General features: G+C 37.3%; 2 protein-coding genes and 1 long non-coding RNA gene across 3 annotated transcripts; 1 reads left to right on the forward strand and 2 right to left on the reverse strand.

Moving 5' to 3' along the window:
- Positions 1-115: 115 nt before the first annotated feature.
- Positions 116-15,073, reverse strand: LOC103509102 (nitric oxide-associated protein 1). The gene is made up of 7 exons (XM_008473691.2): positions 14,917-15,073; positions 4,260-4,509; positions 3,613-3,819; positions 3,538-3,548; positions 1,597-1,747; positions 996-1,171; positions 116-274 (listed from the first exon to the last, which is right to left on the reverse strand). The coding sequence occupies exons 1-7, from the start codon at positions 15,067-15,069 to the stop codon at positions 116-118; spliced, it is 1,107 nt and encodes a 368-aa protein (XP_008471913.1). The 5' UTR covers positions 15,070-15,073.
- Positions 11,813-12,374, reverse strand: LOC113467383. Its single transcript, XR_003391473.1, has 2 exons — positions 12,226-12,374; positions 11,813-11,896 (listed from the first exon to the last, which is right to left on the reverse strand). It is a non-coding gene; the product is annotated as an uncharacterized LOC113467383 (long non-coding RNA).
- A 444-nt stretch (positions 15,074-15,517) lies between the features above and the next one.
- Positions 15,518-17,232, forward strand: LOC103509103 (serine/threonine-protein kinase Nek8-like). Its single transcript, XM_017444040.2, has 3 exons — positions 15,518-15,771; positions 16,270-16,420; positions 16,883-17,232. The coding sequence occupies exons 1-3, from the start codon at positions 15,542-15,544 to the stop codon at positions 17,093-17,095; spliced, it is 594 nt and encodes a 197-aa protein (XP_017299529.2). The 5' UTR covers positions 15,518-15,541; the 3' UTR covers positions 17,096-17,232.
- Positions 17,233-17,299: the final 67 nt, after the last annotated feature.

The raw sequence follows: 17,299 nt of genomic DNA on the forward strand, positions 1-17,299 counted from the left end.
AACTGGAATGAGACTGAAAAATCTCTTTACTCCCGCAGTATAAACAAGGTCTTGTATATTTCATGGGTAAAGTTTACAAATATGCAAAAATAACCTTTTTTTAACAAGGTAAGGATTACCTTATTGACAAGTCATTAGTACTCTCCACGAAGTCCAATCTTCCCAATCCCGCTATAAACAAGGTCTGTCCAGGTCTGAGATGTAATACACGCGGACGTATGACTGACTTGGGCAATGTGGCCACAAGTTCTTCTGTAGTCAGCAGATGAATGATCTGGAAATAATAATAGTAGTGCTTATTTATACGGCTCGCATAGGACTGAAAAGTACCTTTACTCCAGCAGTAGGCCACTACTAATATTGCAGTCAAATTCTCAAGTTATAATGAGGATAAAATTCCATGTGTCGGCTGGGATTGAACCCACGCCCTCCTGTTTACCAGGCGAGCTTAAAAAGTACCTTTACTCCAGCAGTAGGCCACTACTAATATCGCAGTCAAATTCTCAAGTTATAATGAGGATAAAATTCCATGTGTCGGCTGGGATTGAACCCACGCCCTCCTGTTTACCAGGCGAGCTTGGTCTTGACCACTACACCACTGAGAAAAATAGTGGGAGTACAATCAGAACTTTGATATGACTTGCGTATAGTAACGTTATTAAAGAAATGTAGGTACATATACTAAGGCCAGCCACTCACTAGCAGGTACACCTGATCAGATCTGCCTGATAGTGAATATGCAGGTATCAGATAGACCTGACATGCGAAACTGATCAGGTCTACCTGGCTGGCTTTAGGTAGTAGTGTGGTATCCAGTATAGTAACGTTATTAAAGAAATGTAGGTGCATATACTAAGGCCAGCCACTCACTAGCAGGTACACCTGATCAGATCTGCGTGATAGTGAATATGCAGGTATCAGATAGACCTGACATGCGAAACTGATCAGGTCTACCTGGCTGGCTTTAGGTAGTAGTGTGGTATCCGATTTGTTACCTGATCAGGCTGCACTGTGCCCGGTGTGTCATAGCACCATTTCCCATGAGCAAATAAATTGTCCTTCTCATTAAACACATCCCTGGATACAAGACGCTTTGGATCTACCTTAGACATTGATAGTTCCGCCTCTCGGTCACCAGTATTTTCAGCACCAAACGTTCTTCCTATATGTCCTGTAGATAAAATACACCAAGTCCCGTGATGCTGCCTTCAGTTTTCTACTTCTAAAGACAGTAGTAAATATTCCCCTTTGCAATAGTAGTACTAGGCTACTAGGAAGAATGGCGTTGTGGTCAAGTGAACCCTTGCCATTTAAACGCCTACTTTTATAGGTGCTTTCTGGTTCCATAAAACGCTTTCAGCTTCTACGTTGTAACGTCTGCCTTGTAAGCGCTAGGTCGCGGGTTCGATTTCCGAACGGGGCGGATTTTATCCTGAACGGAAAAGGTTGGTTCTCGGAACGGCTGGCTTTCTCCTATCCTGTCTTCCTTCTCTCTTCGCGTTCGGGACCATAAGACCTTGGCACTTAGAGTTCCCTCTATCAAAAACTGTTATAATAATAATTAAATAATAATAATACACCCAAGTTCACACTTACCAACTAAAGATTTCACCCCCGTATCTTTCCACTTGAAAGCGCGCTTCTGTTCTTCGTAGAGATATTTCTCCTGTTTATCTATTTTGGCTCTTTCATGGAGGCGCACATTACGCACTTGCAGTTCGTGTGGCGTAGGTTTAAATATTGGAAACTGAAATTCAAGGAGAAGATAAATGATATAAAACTTCATACAAATTTTGACAGCTTTCTAATATCTATGATGGAAGCTGTCGGCAAAAATTTGAGCGACCTGTGGCTAAAGGTAAAGTCGTGAGTAGCGCTAGTTCCTTTTGAGCTTTTTTCCCCTGTATAGCCCTAAATAGCGGAACTTTGGTCCGGAATAACGGCCGAACCGTACCTTCTGGAAACAGGGATCAAGGATACTTTTGATCTATATAATTTATTGAATCTCTGTGCCAAGTTGGAATGACTAGGTATTACATAGAATGCCGGTAACAAATACACTACTTCAGATTTTACCTTTGTGTACTTATATTAGTTATGATTATGGCATGACTTACACATTGAACATGTTATGGCTAACAGCAGTTTACATAATGTTTATAAATACATAATATCTATATGTCTGGTACCTACATTCACTAGATCACTAATCACTACTGTTTTCTATATCAACACCAAATTCAAAGGAGATACCTATTTTTAAGTGACAGCAACTGAGAATATGTCAGAGCCAGAGGGACCTATAATTTATCTGTTCTGGATAGGACAGCTTATAGTAATAGCACAATTTTTTTGTCTTCATTCTTTGAAAAACAAACTCTTTAGCATCACTGCAAGTAGGTACTGATATACTTTTAGGGACCAATAGCCTGAATTATAAATTTCTAATACTTCAATATGATCAAATAAATGTCATAATTGTCATATTCTGTAGCCTTTGTGATTTGCATGCTTAATGCTTACCTAGTGGATTTAGTGGTCACCCTGAATGAAATGTATGTTTCTAGCGTTACAGCTCCCTCTATCAAACCTCTGTAAATCTTAAAATCATTATTTGATCATGCTATTCCTTCTTTCTCATTGATCTTATCTTTGAGGGGGTGAAGGGAATCTACTTTTTAATCAAAACAATCTTGATTTTTCTAGTGTTTTACAGCCACTTTTTGGGCGAGTAGGAGGGGCATTAGTAGGTACTTTTGGGCAATGATATTGTGTTGTCTCCTAAAACACAAACAGATGCAAGTTATCAACCAATTAAAAGCTATTCCATAAGTACAAAAGAATGGTCCTTGAAAAAAATAAAAGACAAACACAAATAATTTAAAATCAAGTACACAGAGATATCATGATAAGAAAATCACGTTTGCCACTACTTGTGTGTTTGTTTCAGGACAAAGAGACAGCTTTGATAAAGGAGGAGTATGATGAAGAGGTATTTGACGACGATGACTTCTACCACAAGATACTGCGAGACTATATTGAGAAGAAAACTGTGGACATCAATGATCCTCAGAAACTCGGAAAGTAAGTTTTAGAAGTATAAATGCTCCCGCCCGGGGCGGACTTTGTCCTAAACACATAAGGTTCGTTCTCGGAATGGCTGACTCTCTGCCATCGCCCCCGTTTTCTTTGAAACATGTAATATTATTATAAGCTAAATAAAACACCTGAAAAGGTAAGTACTTTCAACCAAGAACGAGGTAAGTTTCAGATCTAGTAATTTGAAATATCAAGTTGGAATTCCATAAAAAGACAATATTTCATGAAGTCACATATGTATTGTTGGTAAGTTTCAGATCTAGCAATTTGAAATATCAAGTTGGAATTCCATAAAAAGACAATATTTCATGAAGTCACATATGTATTGTTCTTCGAGACTTGGAGACCAACACTTGCTTCCTTAATTTGAGATCTCAAAGTTTAATTATAAATTCAAGTGTTTGTAATTCCTCAAGTAAAGTACCTACATGTCTATACTTTATAAGTCTCTGACAAAAGAATAGTTTCGCATAGGATAGGGGTTCTATGAGGATAGGGGAAATAAAAACTGACCTCTCAGTTCCCAGATCTTGTATATCTTGGTGATGAGTTCCTCTATACCATAGCCAGTCTTGGCGCTAATGAAGGATACATCCAACACATTGGCTTGAGTGGGGAGAGCATCTCGCAATGCTTGTTCCGCCTGTTTAAGCCAACCTTTGCTATCTCCAGGGATAGCATCGATTTTATTACCCACAACGAATATCGGTCGCTTTACACCTGAAATCAAATGTTACAGTTATAAGTACTCGTGCATAATTATCCCGCCCCTAAGTTAGGATTTCGTTAATATTTATTTTTAATTACTCATTATATTTTTAGTGCGCCTACTTTGTAAGCGCTAGATCGCGAGTTCGATTACCGCCTGGGGAGGACATTATCCTAAACAGATATGGTTCGTTCTAGGAACAGCTGGCTTTTTTCTATCCTGCCCTATTTCTCTCTTCGATTTCGGAATGATAAGACTATGATCCTGGCCAAATACTGCACGGGAAGTTAAGTATGCAAGAACATACATATAGCGGTAAGCGGTAAGCAATAAGATTTTGCAAACATCTCCTATTCTGCCCTTATTCTCTCTCAGATTTCGGGATGATAAGACCTCCGCACCGTAGTTACATTTCTTTCTATCCAACCTCTAAAACATACAAAAATCCTACCGATAACATTGAGTATTCCCGGCCAAATGCTGCACGGGAAGTCTGTCATGTCTACGATGAGAATCACCAGCGCCTTCATTCGTCTGATCGGTTGCAGGAGTTTTTCATAATCCTCTGGCTTTACGTTCACGTTGAGTGCCATGTTGTAGTTCTTCATTAGGTGACATCTCTGGCACACAATGGCCTTCAGATCAGGCTTGGAGCATGGGGAAAATATTTCCCGCGGCAGGTACCCAGGGATTGAGGGGTCCTAGAAAACCCAGGGGATCATTATAAAATTGTTGATAAAATAGAAAGTTCAAGTTGCAATTCAAGAAAGTTTGCATGATTACCTCTTTGTTACGTGGTGACTTTCATATGGTTGGGTGCAATAGTCCTGCTTAAGTACTGGACTCCGCACACGGGAATATCGTCAGAAAAGACCATTTCAATGTAATGTAATGTAAAATGGTTAGTCAAACCTGGATTAAATTCTTTAACAAGACCTAATTGTGATAAGACTGATGAGTTTTTAAGCCTGATTGAGCCCTTGAAAACCTAGGGTCTTTTTTCTTATCATAAGGTCTTTTTTCTTGTGATTTTACAAAGGAATTTACCTCATCAACTTTGTTTTACCCACTTGCAAACTACTTTATTGATAAATGACACAGGGAAACCAGTAAGAGAATAAGGGAGACCACCAACCTCAGTGGTACAATGGTTAACTCGTTGGACTTTGGATCTGGAAGTTGGTGGTTCGAGTCCAAGTCAAGTCATAAAATTTATCTAGGTGTATTAATTGGGGAACGATATTTATGAGCATTTCAGTATGCTTAACACAATGAAAAATTCCTTTTCAGACAAATTGTTAAATAATGATAATTATACTCTACTAAATGATTTTCGTCAGTCTTATTTTACAAGTAAGTCAGTTTTCTTAGAAGTTACAATAGTAGGTAACTAGAGAGGAGGAAAAGAAAAAAAAAAATCGGTGAGCCACCTAGCAACAAACAAACAAAGCACCTAGTATAATAGAACAACTTGTTTTAAACTGACAGTTGTTTTAAACTTGTTTTAAACAACTTGAGCAGTACTTATACCGAGAATTATTTTCTCACCTGCTGAAGAGAGAACCAGATCAGCAGACACAATGTTGGGTTCGGGTCGCGCGACCAAGATTACTTCTCGTCCTTCCAAGGCAGGCCAAAGTTCCATTCTCTCTGAACTACCGCAAGGTACATGGAAAGCTTTTGTTCCTAATAGAGACTTGTACACTTCGTCAGCATCCTTCATATAGCACGCTGTGAGGGGTAGAACATTCGATGCCATCACTGCAAACCTGACAAAATTGAGGAATAAATTTACATTCACTGCATAAGGCCCGGCGCACAAAAATTTCGCCTGCGGCGCTGTTATTCATGTTAAACAAAAAATCTTGGCTCGCCCCGAATCGGCTCTATGGGATTGCGGCTCCCAAAGGTAAAATAGAATATACCTTGTTTATCCTGCTGGAATGAGACTGAACAGTCTCTTTACTCCTGCAGTATAAACAAGGTCTTGTATATTTGATATTTCATGGGTAAAGTTTACAAATATGCAAAAATAACCTTTTTTTAACAATAAGGTAATCCTTACCTTATTGACAAGTCATTAGTACTCTCCACGAAGTCCAATCTTCCCAATCCCGCTATAAACAAGGTCTGTCCAGGTCTGAGATGTCTCTGATAGGTCACTTTCTTTACTCTCTTCCAATACATCTCCAGTGGTAGTGTTTATTTGATAAGGGAATACTGTGGCTGTAGGGGTTTTTTCTCTGTTTTGCTCATGTTCTTCCCTTTCACTTGGGACAGTAGAATTTTCTTTCCCAGCTCCTTTACTTTGCAAACCGTCTGGATCTTGATGATTTCCTGGAAGAAAAAGAGTGTTGTTTTATTAATATTATTCTTTTCTCTTTTAATAATAATAATCTTCTTTTTCTTTGCCTTTTCCCATGTACAGACGGGGTCGGTGTTTTTCGTCAGCTTCTCAATCAGCCCTAAATAGGGTGATTGCTTTGAGTCAACTTTTGCTATTTCTTTAGCAAGGGGAAATAATGATAATCATAAACTTTAATAAAACCAAACTTACCTAGACTTCCTAAAAATTTCAGGGATATTGGTATTGATTTATCTTGGACTATTTCATCATACCTTATATTATCTGAAAATTTACTGTTGATTAACTTTTTCTTTCCAATATAAGATTTGGGTATATCTAATCCAGACCAAATATATGAGTTGAACAAAAGCTTGTGTTTAACTTTTTTAATGTTTTCTTCTAATAATTCATCTCCCATTCTTTCAAACATTAGCTTCTTTTCGTCTTTTACTTTGATTGGTTCTGAGAATGATCTTCGTTTAGCAGTCACATAATGTCTGAAGAATTGTGAACACATGCATGATGAATATCTTGGGGACATGATGGAATTTATATTGATTCTGCGTGGTATCACAACCATGATATGCCTGTGTAATTTCATATCACAATAAGCTTCAGATTTTGTTCTGATTCCCTGTATAGCCCTAAATAGCAGAACTTTGGTCCGGAATAACGGCCGAACCGTACCTTCTGGAAACAGGGATCAAGGATACTTTTGATCTACATAATTTATTGAATCTCTGTGCCAAGTTGGAATGACTAGGTATTACATAGAATGCCGGTAACAAATACACTACTTCAGATTTTACCTTCGGAAAGCGAAGAGAGAAGTAAGACAGGATAGGTAAAACCAGTCGTTCTGAGAATGAACCTTATCTGTTTAGGATAAATTCCGCCCCGGGGCGAGAATCGAACTCGCGACCTAGCGCTTACAAGGAAGATACAGACGCGTTAAGGCCCGTTATTTTACCTTTAAAAGATTGAGAGTTGTCCCTGGCCATGGAGACGTTGTAGCTCTACTAATCAGGTCAGAAGCTTTTATCTTACACAAATCAGACTGGAGGAACGCATTGAAGAGAGTCGATTTCCCCACATTGGTGCAGCCAACCAAATACACGTCACCTGAATAGAAATTTACAATTAGACCAGATTTCACAGTCACAGGTAGAATAATAAATAGGAAATCGACTACGTCATGATATTATTTTCACCCATCTGATAAAGGATATCGTCCGAGGTAAGTTTCCAGACTTTTTAGAAAGCTTCGTTGTTCATTTACACCTTTTTCCAGAAAGTCATTCATCTTATGATTATGTACTACAGTTATTAAATATTCCATGTACAGTTCATACATTTTTTCCAATGTCATTCCAGGAGAAAGAAACTTTGATTCTTTTTGACCTCTCTTGTAATGGGGTTTATACTGTGACAACTTTTTGATGTGATCTTTAACTTTTTCAACACTATCAGGAGATGTCTTGTTTTGTCCTCCTTGCAAAGTACCACGTAGATCTTGTAAATTCCCATTTCTTAGTTTTGTGAGAGCTGTATTAATTCTTTTAGTTGAAATTTGATAGACATTACGAAACATTTCTCGGCATACTGGAGTATTTCCAATCTTGTATGATCGAGTGAACAGCTTCTTTCCCTTTTTGTTATTTCCATTTTCATCTACAGTGCTTTCTTTTTCTTCAACATTTTTAGTTAGGAACATGTTCTGATGTGTATAGTCACCTAAGTTCCAAAAGTTGTTGAACTCATTTTCTTGCAGATCTCTTGGAATCTCTTTGTAACATTGCAGTTTGCAAGGACATTTTATGTTATAGTTGAAATTTTTACTGTTTACAAGTTTACCCTTATAATTGAAATAATTCTCATTAGCATTTTTCAATTTCTTTGCACTCTTATTTGTTTGACCTTGGTGTTTCCTCTTTCTTCCTCTCTTTTTTCTGTTCATATTAACTTCTTCTTCTTCTTCTTCTTCTTCTGCTGCATCTTCTCTGACATTGACTTCTTCTTCTTCTACACCTTCTCTGACATTAATTTCTGGTTCTACTGCACTTTCTCTGACATTGACTTCTTCTTCTTCTACTGCATCATCTCTGACATTAACTTCTGGTTCAATTGTACCTTCTCTGACATTGACTTCTTCTTCTACTGCATCATCTCTGACATTAACTTCTGGTTCAATTGCACCTTCTCTGACATTGACTTCTTCTTCTACTGCATCATCTCTGACATTAACTTCTGGTTCTATTTCACCTTCTCTGACATTAACTTCTGGTTCTTCTGCTGCTTGTTGTGGCTCACCTTCTCTCAAATACTTATTTTTCATATCCATCATTGTCTATCGAGACTTGGAGACCAACACTTGCTTCCTTAATTTGAGATCTCAAAGTTTAATTATAAATTCAAGTGTTTGTAATTCCTCAAGTAAAATAATCAGACAAATTGTTAAATAATGATAATTATACTCTACTAAATGATTTTCGTCAGTCTTATTATACAAGTAAGATTCTTAGAAGTTACAATAGTAACTAGGGAGGAGGAAAAGAAAAAAAATCGGTGAGCCACCTAGCAACAAACAAAGCACCTAGTAAAATAGAACAACTTGTTCTAAACTGACTGTTTGAATAAAGCAGTACTTATACCGAGAATTATTTTCTCACCTGCTGAAGAGAGTACCAGATCAGCAGACACAATGTTGGGTTCGGGTCGCGCGACCAAGATTACTTCTCGTCCTTCCAAGGCAGGCCAAAGTTCCATTCTCTAGTACAGGTGTAAAATAAATTTCGACTTCTCTACATTCATCATAATGTTATAATGGCTGGGTGCAGGATGATCGACCTTCATAGGCGAATACGAGAGCGTTATATCATCCCGAAAGCGAAGAGAGAAGGAAGACAGGATAGGTAAAACCAGTCGTTCTGAGAATGAACCTTATCTCTTTAGGATAAATTCCGCCCCGGGGCGAGAATCGAACTCGCGACCTAGCGCTTACAAGGAAGATACAGACGCGTTAAGGCCCGTTCCCACTTGCCGTGAGTTTAACACATTCAGCGTCACCTACATCCATGGATGTAATGCGTTTACCATATGTGATATGTCACATACATCTATGGATGTATTTTTTCAACTCCTATTTTTGGCATATTTACATTCAGGGATGTAATGTTCCAATACGAAATAATGGACTTGAACATCTTGGTGACGCATTACATTCCTTGGTAGTGTGGTTCTGAAAGATCCAAGTGACGCATGCGTGTTTTGAAAAAAAATGGAGGGTGATTTGTATTTTTGAAGTACCTACATCCATAGATGTAATATTATTACATCTATAGATGTAATTACATGGTTTTACTTAACTTGTATTATCCATAGATGAGGTATATTACATCTATAGATGTAATATTATCCATAGATGAAGTAAATTACATCTATGGATGTATTATCTTGTTAATCCCTTATGTCAGGGTATGTGATGTGTCATGAACATCTATAGATGTCCTCTTTTTTATAAAATAAACAGTTGTATAATATTGTGGGCTACAGTTTTGTATAAATAACATTATAGCTATACATATTGGAACAATATAGAAAGTAAGTGACACACTAGATTCGGTTTTCACTATTACATCTATAGATGTAGTGACGCTGAATGTGTTAAAAGATCGAAACTATACGAGTATACCCTACATACCTACGATTAAATAATTTTGCCATTTTTCTTTCCTTCATCTTACAACATTCCCATTCCGAAATCAAAAAGTTCAAAATTCAAAAAATATTAATTTTAAATTTTAAGAAGAAACAAGATACCTACCAAATTTGGAAGAAACTTTTTTCTCATTAATATTTGCATATTCGCATAAAATTTAGCACCTTGAATGTCAAGAAAAGTTTAAGCAAGTACCTGGATAGATAGATAGGTAGTTATAGGTGTTGAGAGACTACCTAAGTAAGAGGCAAAGACAGGTACTTAGGTAGGTACTAATCTGCTAATTCACACCTATGTAGAGATGACTTGTCACCAAAACCATCTACATAATTTGCAGATTTCACCAAACCACTTGATGTAGTTATTCTTGGATTGTGAAGTGACAAATTATGTAGTGGAGATGATTGAATAAATAAATACATAACTGAGTACAGAAAGATTACAGAGATTAGTAGGTAATTTATGGACTCGAGATCTTAAAATCAGTTATGATAAATGTGATACCTATCTATTTCACAGATAATAATGTTAAATAGAAGGCACGATTAGCTAAGTGGTAATGAGCTTTAGACAATATTCCACGTCTTTTGGTTAAAGTACCAATTTTTTATTTTTAATACAGACCATTTAAAAGGGATGGGCGAATAAATGGATCAAAAGTTTAGCCATGTCCCTAATGTTCGCCCCATGGGCGAACAATTGGAACTCCCTATAAAATCATGGTTCCTATTATTGGCCCATGACGTTTTTCTCGTTTCTATTCCAATAAGAAGCGATTAAAAGCTTTAGGGGTGAACATTATAAAAAAATACCTTTACTTTGAGGTTTTTGTACAATTAATGATGTAAATACCTAACACATAATTAGTTATTTACCTATGACTTGTGATAAAAAAAGCCGTATCAACTGCTTGTATGTGTTAATCTAATTTTTTTCCGAATATCCTGTAGGTGTTGTAATTTATATGAGTGTTCACACGATACGATTTTTTTCCGAACGAAAAGTGGGCGGGCCTTTACCCTCCACTATCTAACTAGGCTTGCACGTCACAAAATAAACTTAGTTTTTGTTATGGTGTACCATTTTTCAGAACAATCTGTCTCTACCGCAAATTACTTGACGCCCGTTCCCACTTGCCGTGAGTTTAATCTAATTTTTTTCCGAATACCTATCCTGTAGGTGTTGTAATTTATATGAGTGTTCACACGATACGATTTTTTTCCGAACGAAAAGTGGGCGGGCCTTTACTCTCCAATATCTGGGTAACTAGGCTTGCACGTCACAAAATAAACTTAGTTTTTGTTATGGTGTACCATTTTTCAGAACAATCTGTCTCTACCGCAAATTACTTGACGATCAGTTGGTAGTTATCAAGCAGATTATACATGATCACTCTAACGACTCTGAACTGAATGTAAGTAGATTTGATTTAAACCTCATCTTTATCCGGATGTTATAAACCTTGGCTGAAAAATAAAACATATAATTATTATATAATATATAAATTTAAAAAAAAACTTAACCAGCGGCGCCGGAGATAGCACGTTAATGGTACCTACCCAAGTGGTCAAGTGAACCCTTGCCATTTGAACGCCTACTTTTATAGGTGCTTTCTGGTCCCATAAAACGCTTTCAGCTTCTACGTTGTAACGTCTGCCTTGTAAGCGCTTGGTCGGGGGTTCGATTTCCGAACGGGGCGGATTTTATCCTGAACGGAAAAGATTGGTTCTCGGAACGGCTGGCTTTCTCCTATCCTGTCTTCCTTCTCTCTTCGCGTTCGGGACCATAAGACCTTGGCACTTAGAGTTCCCTCTATCAAAAACTGTTATAATAATAATTAAATAATAATAATACACCCAAGTTCACACTTACCAACTAAAGATTTCACCCCCGTATCTTTCCACTTGAAAGCGCGCTTCTGTTCTTCGTAGAGATATTTCTCCTGTTTATCTATTTTGGCTCTTTCATGGAGGCGCACATTACGCACTTGCAGTTCGTGTGGCGTAGGTTTAAATATTGGAAACTGAAATTCAAGGAGAAGATAAATGATATAAAACTTCATACAAATTTTGACAGCTTTCTAATATCTATGATGGAAGCTGTCGGCAAAAATTTGAGCGACCTGTGGCTAAAGGTAAAGTCGTGAGTAGCGCTAGTTCCTTTTGAGCTTTTTTCCCCTGTATAGCCCTAAATAGCGGAACTTTGGTCCGGAATAACGGCCGAACCGTACCTTCTGGAAACAGGGATCAAGGATACTTTTGATCTATATAATTTATTGAATCTCTGTGCCAAGTTGGAATGACTAGGTATTACATAGAATGCCGGTAACAAATACACTACTTCAGATTTTACCTTTAAAAGATTGAGAGTTGTCCCTGGCCATGGAGACGTTGTAGCTCTACTAATCAGGTCAGAAGCTTTTATCTTACACAAATCAGACTGGAGGAACGCATTGAAGAGAGTCGATTTCCCCACATTGGTGCAGCCAACCAAATACACGTCACCTGAATAGAAATTTACAATTAGACCAGATTTCACAGTCACAGGTAGAATAATAAATAGGAAATCGACTACGTCATGATATTATTTTCACCCATCTGATAAAGGATATCGTCCGAGGTAAGTTTCAGATCTAGAGTACAAAAACAGCTAAATAATGTGAATGGTAAAATAGAACGGTGTTTTACTCTAGCTGATGAAATGATATTCAGGGATGTTTCTAGAGATGAAATGTCTAGAAAAGCGTACAAATATTTAGTTACTCTTCATACAGATTGTAATGATATTGTGAAAGTTGTTACAGAAATAGGTAACTTGAAGAAAGAAATGAAAAACCTAGAAGAACAAATTGATCTATTGTGTAGTAAAAACATTGGAGAAAACTTGTTGCAGATACAAAAAGACATTCAACACATGAAGAGTGAAAGCACTGCTCTAGTAAATCAATTGAAAGCACAAAGCTTGGGATAACAAATAATTGGTCTGGGTTTTAAAATATTGTGTTTTATTGTGATACCTTCAACGGATACATATTTCTTTGAGATTCATGTATCTGCAAGAGCCAGTGATAGGTTCTTTTCAAGCCTCGTTTATTCAATAAATACTCACAGAACATTTTTTATAATTATGTAAGTAAATTAAATTAAGGAATACAGTAATAGATCAGTTGCGCTTACTTGTGTGATGTTTCAAAGTCATAGAGCAGGAAAAATGAGGACCAACGGAATTTTTCTTTTTCTTCTACGACTTCTAGATACCGAGATAAATCGATTTAAATAATACTGATAAATCGTAAAGTTTGCCGTCACGACATATGCTCCCGTAGGCGATGACGTCATAACTCATGACTCCCGCTTTGTTTGTTTGTGCGCAAGCGTTTCTGCGCATTTTGTCATTAAGTCTGACGTCACAACTCTTTGAACTTTTTAATTAGAACGGCAATTAAAAATTGAATTTTCGACCTTTTAAAGTTACTTTTTCGGAGTTTTGACTTCAGATTTGGATTTTTCACAACTTTTTACGTAGGAATCGACCTTTTATTCATAATTTTTACCCAACTGCAACTGCTCCATTGGCTGATTCTAAGTGAATGTGTGAATGGAAACACACCTTAAGGTGTGACTGAATTCAGTCCTTCAACCCACCCATCTCAAAAAAGATTGTGGAATACATATTTTATTGTTTTTAACTCGCCTAACTAGGTAGATAGATATATCTGTTAACGAGTACTTACTTCTTTTCTTCCTAGTTTCTGGTAATGTTTCTGCTCATTCAGAAACTCGAATTTACTGAAATAAGAGGAAATCTGAAGGATGGAACAAATGAGTAGGTACCTAACTGACTGATAACAGTGATAAGAACTAAAAAATAAAAAAAATTGAAGAATGTGAAGATAGCAATAGCTTTTTTTTCGATGGAAAAAAAACATTGCTTACATTGCTAGCTTCACACATGTAAACATCGAAGAAAATCACAGCGGCGGGATTTTTTAAAATTTAAAGTTTGTGGAAATGTGGAAAGTGGGCATGGTGTAAATGTAAACGTAAAGAGAAGAGGAAGACACTGATCTCTGAATAAAAAAGGTAAATAGGTAACATCGAAGAAAATCAGAGCGGCGGGATTTTTTAAAATTTAAAGTTTGTGGAAAGGAAATGTGGAAAGTGGGCATGGTGTAAATGTAAACGTAAAGAGAAGAGGAAGACACTGATCTCTGAATAAAAAAGGTAAATAGGTAAATTGAGTAGAGTTGCTTTCCGTTTTTACCTTGTTCATGTAACTTCCACAGCTCTCAAGGAGAAATCATGACAGTAAAGAAAAGTAGTAATTGAGTAGAGTTGCTTTCCGTTTTTACCTTGTTCATGTAACTTCCACAGCTCTCAAGGAGAAATCATGACAGTAAAGAAAAGTAGTATTCCTTCTCGGTAAATTGTGGACCTGTTTTCAAATTCCGGTTATTGGCGTCTTGACCACTACAACACCGAGGTGGGTTATACACTTATACAGTGACTTCAGATACAGGGTGGTCCAGATATACTTGACGGTTTTGATTTGCCCATTACTTTGTTATAACTTGTCATAGCTTGTTGAAATTAATATCACTAAGTTCAGAACTAAATGAGCTTTTGTTACAATGTAGTCGTGGACCCCACAACATCGAGCTCTCGTTCATATGGTTGGGTGCAATAGTCCTGCATACTGGACTCCGCACACGGGAATATCGTCAGAAAAGACCCCTATTTCAATGTAATGTAATGTAAATTGGTTAGTTAAACCTGGATTAAATTCTTTAACTAAACCTAATTGTGATAAGACTGATGAGTTTTTAAGCCTGATTGAGCCCTTGAAAGCCTCATAGGGTATTTTTTTCTTATGATTTTACAAAGGAATTTACCTCATTAACTTTGTTTTACCCACTTGCAAACTACTTTATTGATAAATGACACAGGAAAACCAGTAAGAGAATAAGGGAGACCACCAACCTCTGTGGTAGGTACAATGGTTAACTCGTTGGACTTTCCTTTCCTTATAAGGGAGACCACTAACCTGACAATGAAGATGTGCCCCACATCCTCCACAAGGTACAGTACTGGCTGGTATACTAGGATCTGGGGTTCCATACTCGAAATAGCTTGGATCTATGTCGAAATCATCTTCTTCTGATTCATCATAAACCTCATAGTCCCTCATCCAGCGCATTGTGTAGGAGCCCTAAAAGTTCCCTAAGTGGTCACTCATCCAGCTACCAACCACGCTCAACGTTGCATAACTTCAGTGATATGTGAGGAGTAGGTACAAATTTCATACAAAGTAGTAGTTTTTCTTTCGATCAAAGCGAATACGAATATTCAACGGAGAAAACTAAAAACATGAAAAAACCAAAAATGAAGCTAAAACTCTGCGGGAGGAAAAAGATTCTCCTCGTGTTGAGTCCTCGCGTCTCTACTCCCTGTGTATTTCTTATGGGACATTTGGCCGTCAGTAAAGGCCCATATCTCGGGAATGGTTTGGAATTTAAAAGGTCTGATATTTTTTTTGGGTTATAGATACGACAATTTTACTGGGGTTCTTTGCTGACACTTTTTCGATACATTAATGACCCGTCCATATTTCTCTTTTATATAATATATATAGATAAATACACATTAAATTTCTAATAATAAAACCGATAATGAAATTATCCTCATCCTCATTATTATTCTTTAGTTTTCATTATCTATCATTTTTCGCCTTTTTCCAGGAATTACTGTTCCTGTTCAGCCAGTTGCTTTTGGCAGTTCATTTCATTCATGCGTCCAAAATTTTACATCGAGACATAAAACCGTGCAACATCTTGCTGACGGGTAGCAAAGGCAACCTTTTGAAGCTGTCAGATTTTGGCATATCTAAATTATTGAATACGTAAGTACATTTAATTTTGTGTTGACGCACCATAATAAATTAAAATAAAAACGCAAGTGAATATGCTGTATGTGATCTAAAGGGAGTGAGTGCCTAAGGCCAGCCGCTTACGCTGATACCGTCTGACAGACCTTGGGTTGAAGCTTGTTCCACCATATACAACCGCGGTCTGTCAGACGGTCTGGGCGTATGGCGGGCAAAAGTATTAGCTCGCTGATTTTGTATTTAATAAAACTTAGGCAAAGAGTTGAGAGAAGGGAAGTGAGGGGGAGAAAAGGGCGAGGGAGGCCGAAGAAAAGGTGGACGATTGTGTGAATCAAGACCTGAGCGAGAAAAATTTAACAGGGCAAGAGGTACACAATAGGGCTACCTGGAAGGGACTGACAAGAAACGCCGACCCTATTTAAGTAGGAAAAGGCTAGGAATAAGTTTCTGCCTGATATAACTCTCGAAGTTCGTCCGATTCTGATTTCTGACCCCTTGGAATATTGCTTTCAGAACCAATAACGCTCGCAGTATAGTGGGAACACCTAGCTACCTATCTCCAGAGCTGTGTCTAGGAAAACCGTACAGCATACAGAGCGATATATGGGCCATGGGATGCGTCTTATACTTTATGACAACACACAAGATAGCTTTTCAAGCTTCGGTGAGTAAGGAAACACCTAGATACTTATATTTTTATTTTATTATTACTAAACAGAAATATTTTTAGGATTTTTTTCCCCATGTATTTATAAGACTACTTTGTTTCATTGTAATGCTTCAAAAAAGACAAACCATTCACTATCAGTTAAACCTGATAGGTCTACCTGATAGTGTGCGTGCTCATCAGGTATCAGGTAGACCTGAGAGACGGACCTGATCAGGTCTACCTGAGAGTGAATGGCTGGCCTAAGGCACCTAGTTTCATTATTATTGTGTGTAAACTGTGATAGGTCTACCTGATAGTGTGCGTGCTCATCAGGTATCAGAGGTTGACCTGAGAGACGGACCTGATCAGGTCTACCTGAGAGTGAATGGCTGGCCTAAGGCACCTAGTTTCATTATTATTGTGTGTAAACTGTTCCCTATTTTTTGAAGTTATTTCTAACACAAAAACTGATTGCAGAATCTTGGGTCTATTGTGAACAACATTTTACATGGAGTCCTAACAGATCTACAGGATCAAGATACCTATGATGAGAGATTACCGAGACTGATAGCAAATATGCTGGAAAGAGAACCAGAACATAGACCCAGCACTGACCAACTTATGGCCCATAGTCTATTAGTACCTCATGTATATGGACTTATGTTGAATTGTGGATTGGAGTATGTCTGAACACTCGTCAACCAAATGGTAAAAAATTGATGTTAATATCATATTGACTCACTTTGAGTATTTAATGGACAATGGAAACTATATGTTAATGTTTTTATTGTCCCACGTATAAATTTGACTGTAAAATATTCGCAAAATTAACATGTCTTTAAATTTAGATGTACTGTATTTTATTTGTATTTAGAGTTGATTTTACATTACACG

This window comes from Diaphorina citri, unplaced genomic scaffold (genome assembly GCF_000475195.1).
Source record: "Diaphorina citri unplaced genomic scaffold, Diaci psyllid genome assembly version 1.1 scaffold467, whole genome shotgun sequence".
NCBI classification, from domain to species: Eukaryota; Metazoa; Arthropoda; class Insecta; order Hemiptera; family Psyllidae; genus Diaphorina; species Diaphorina citri.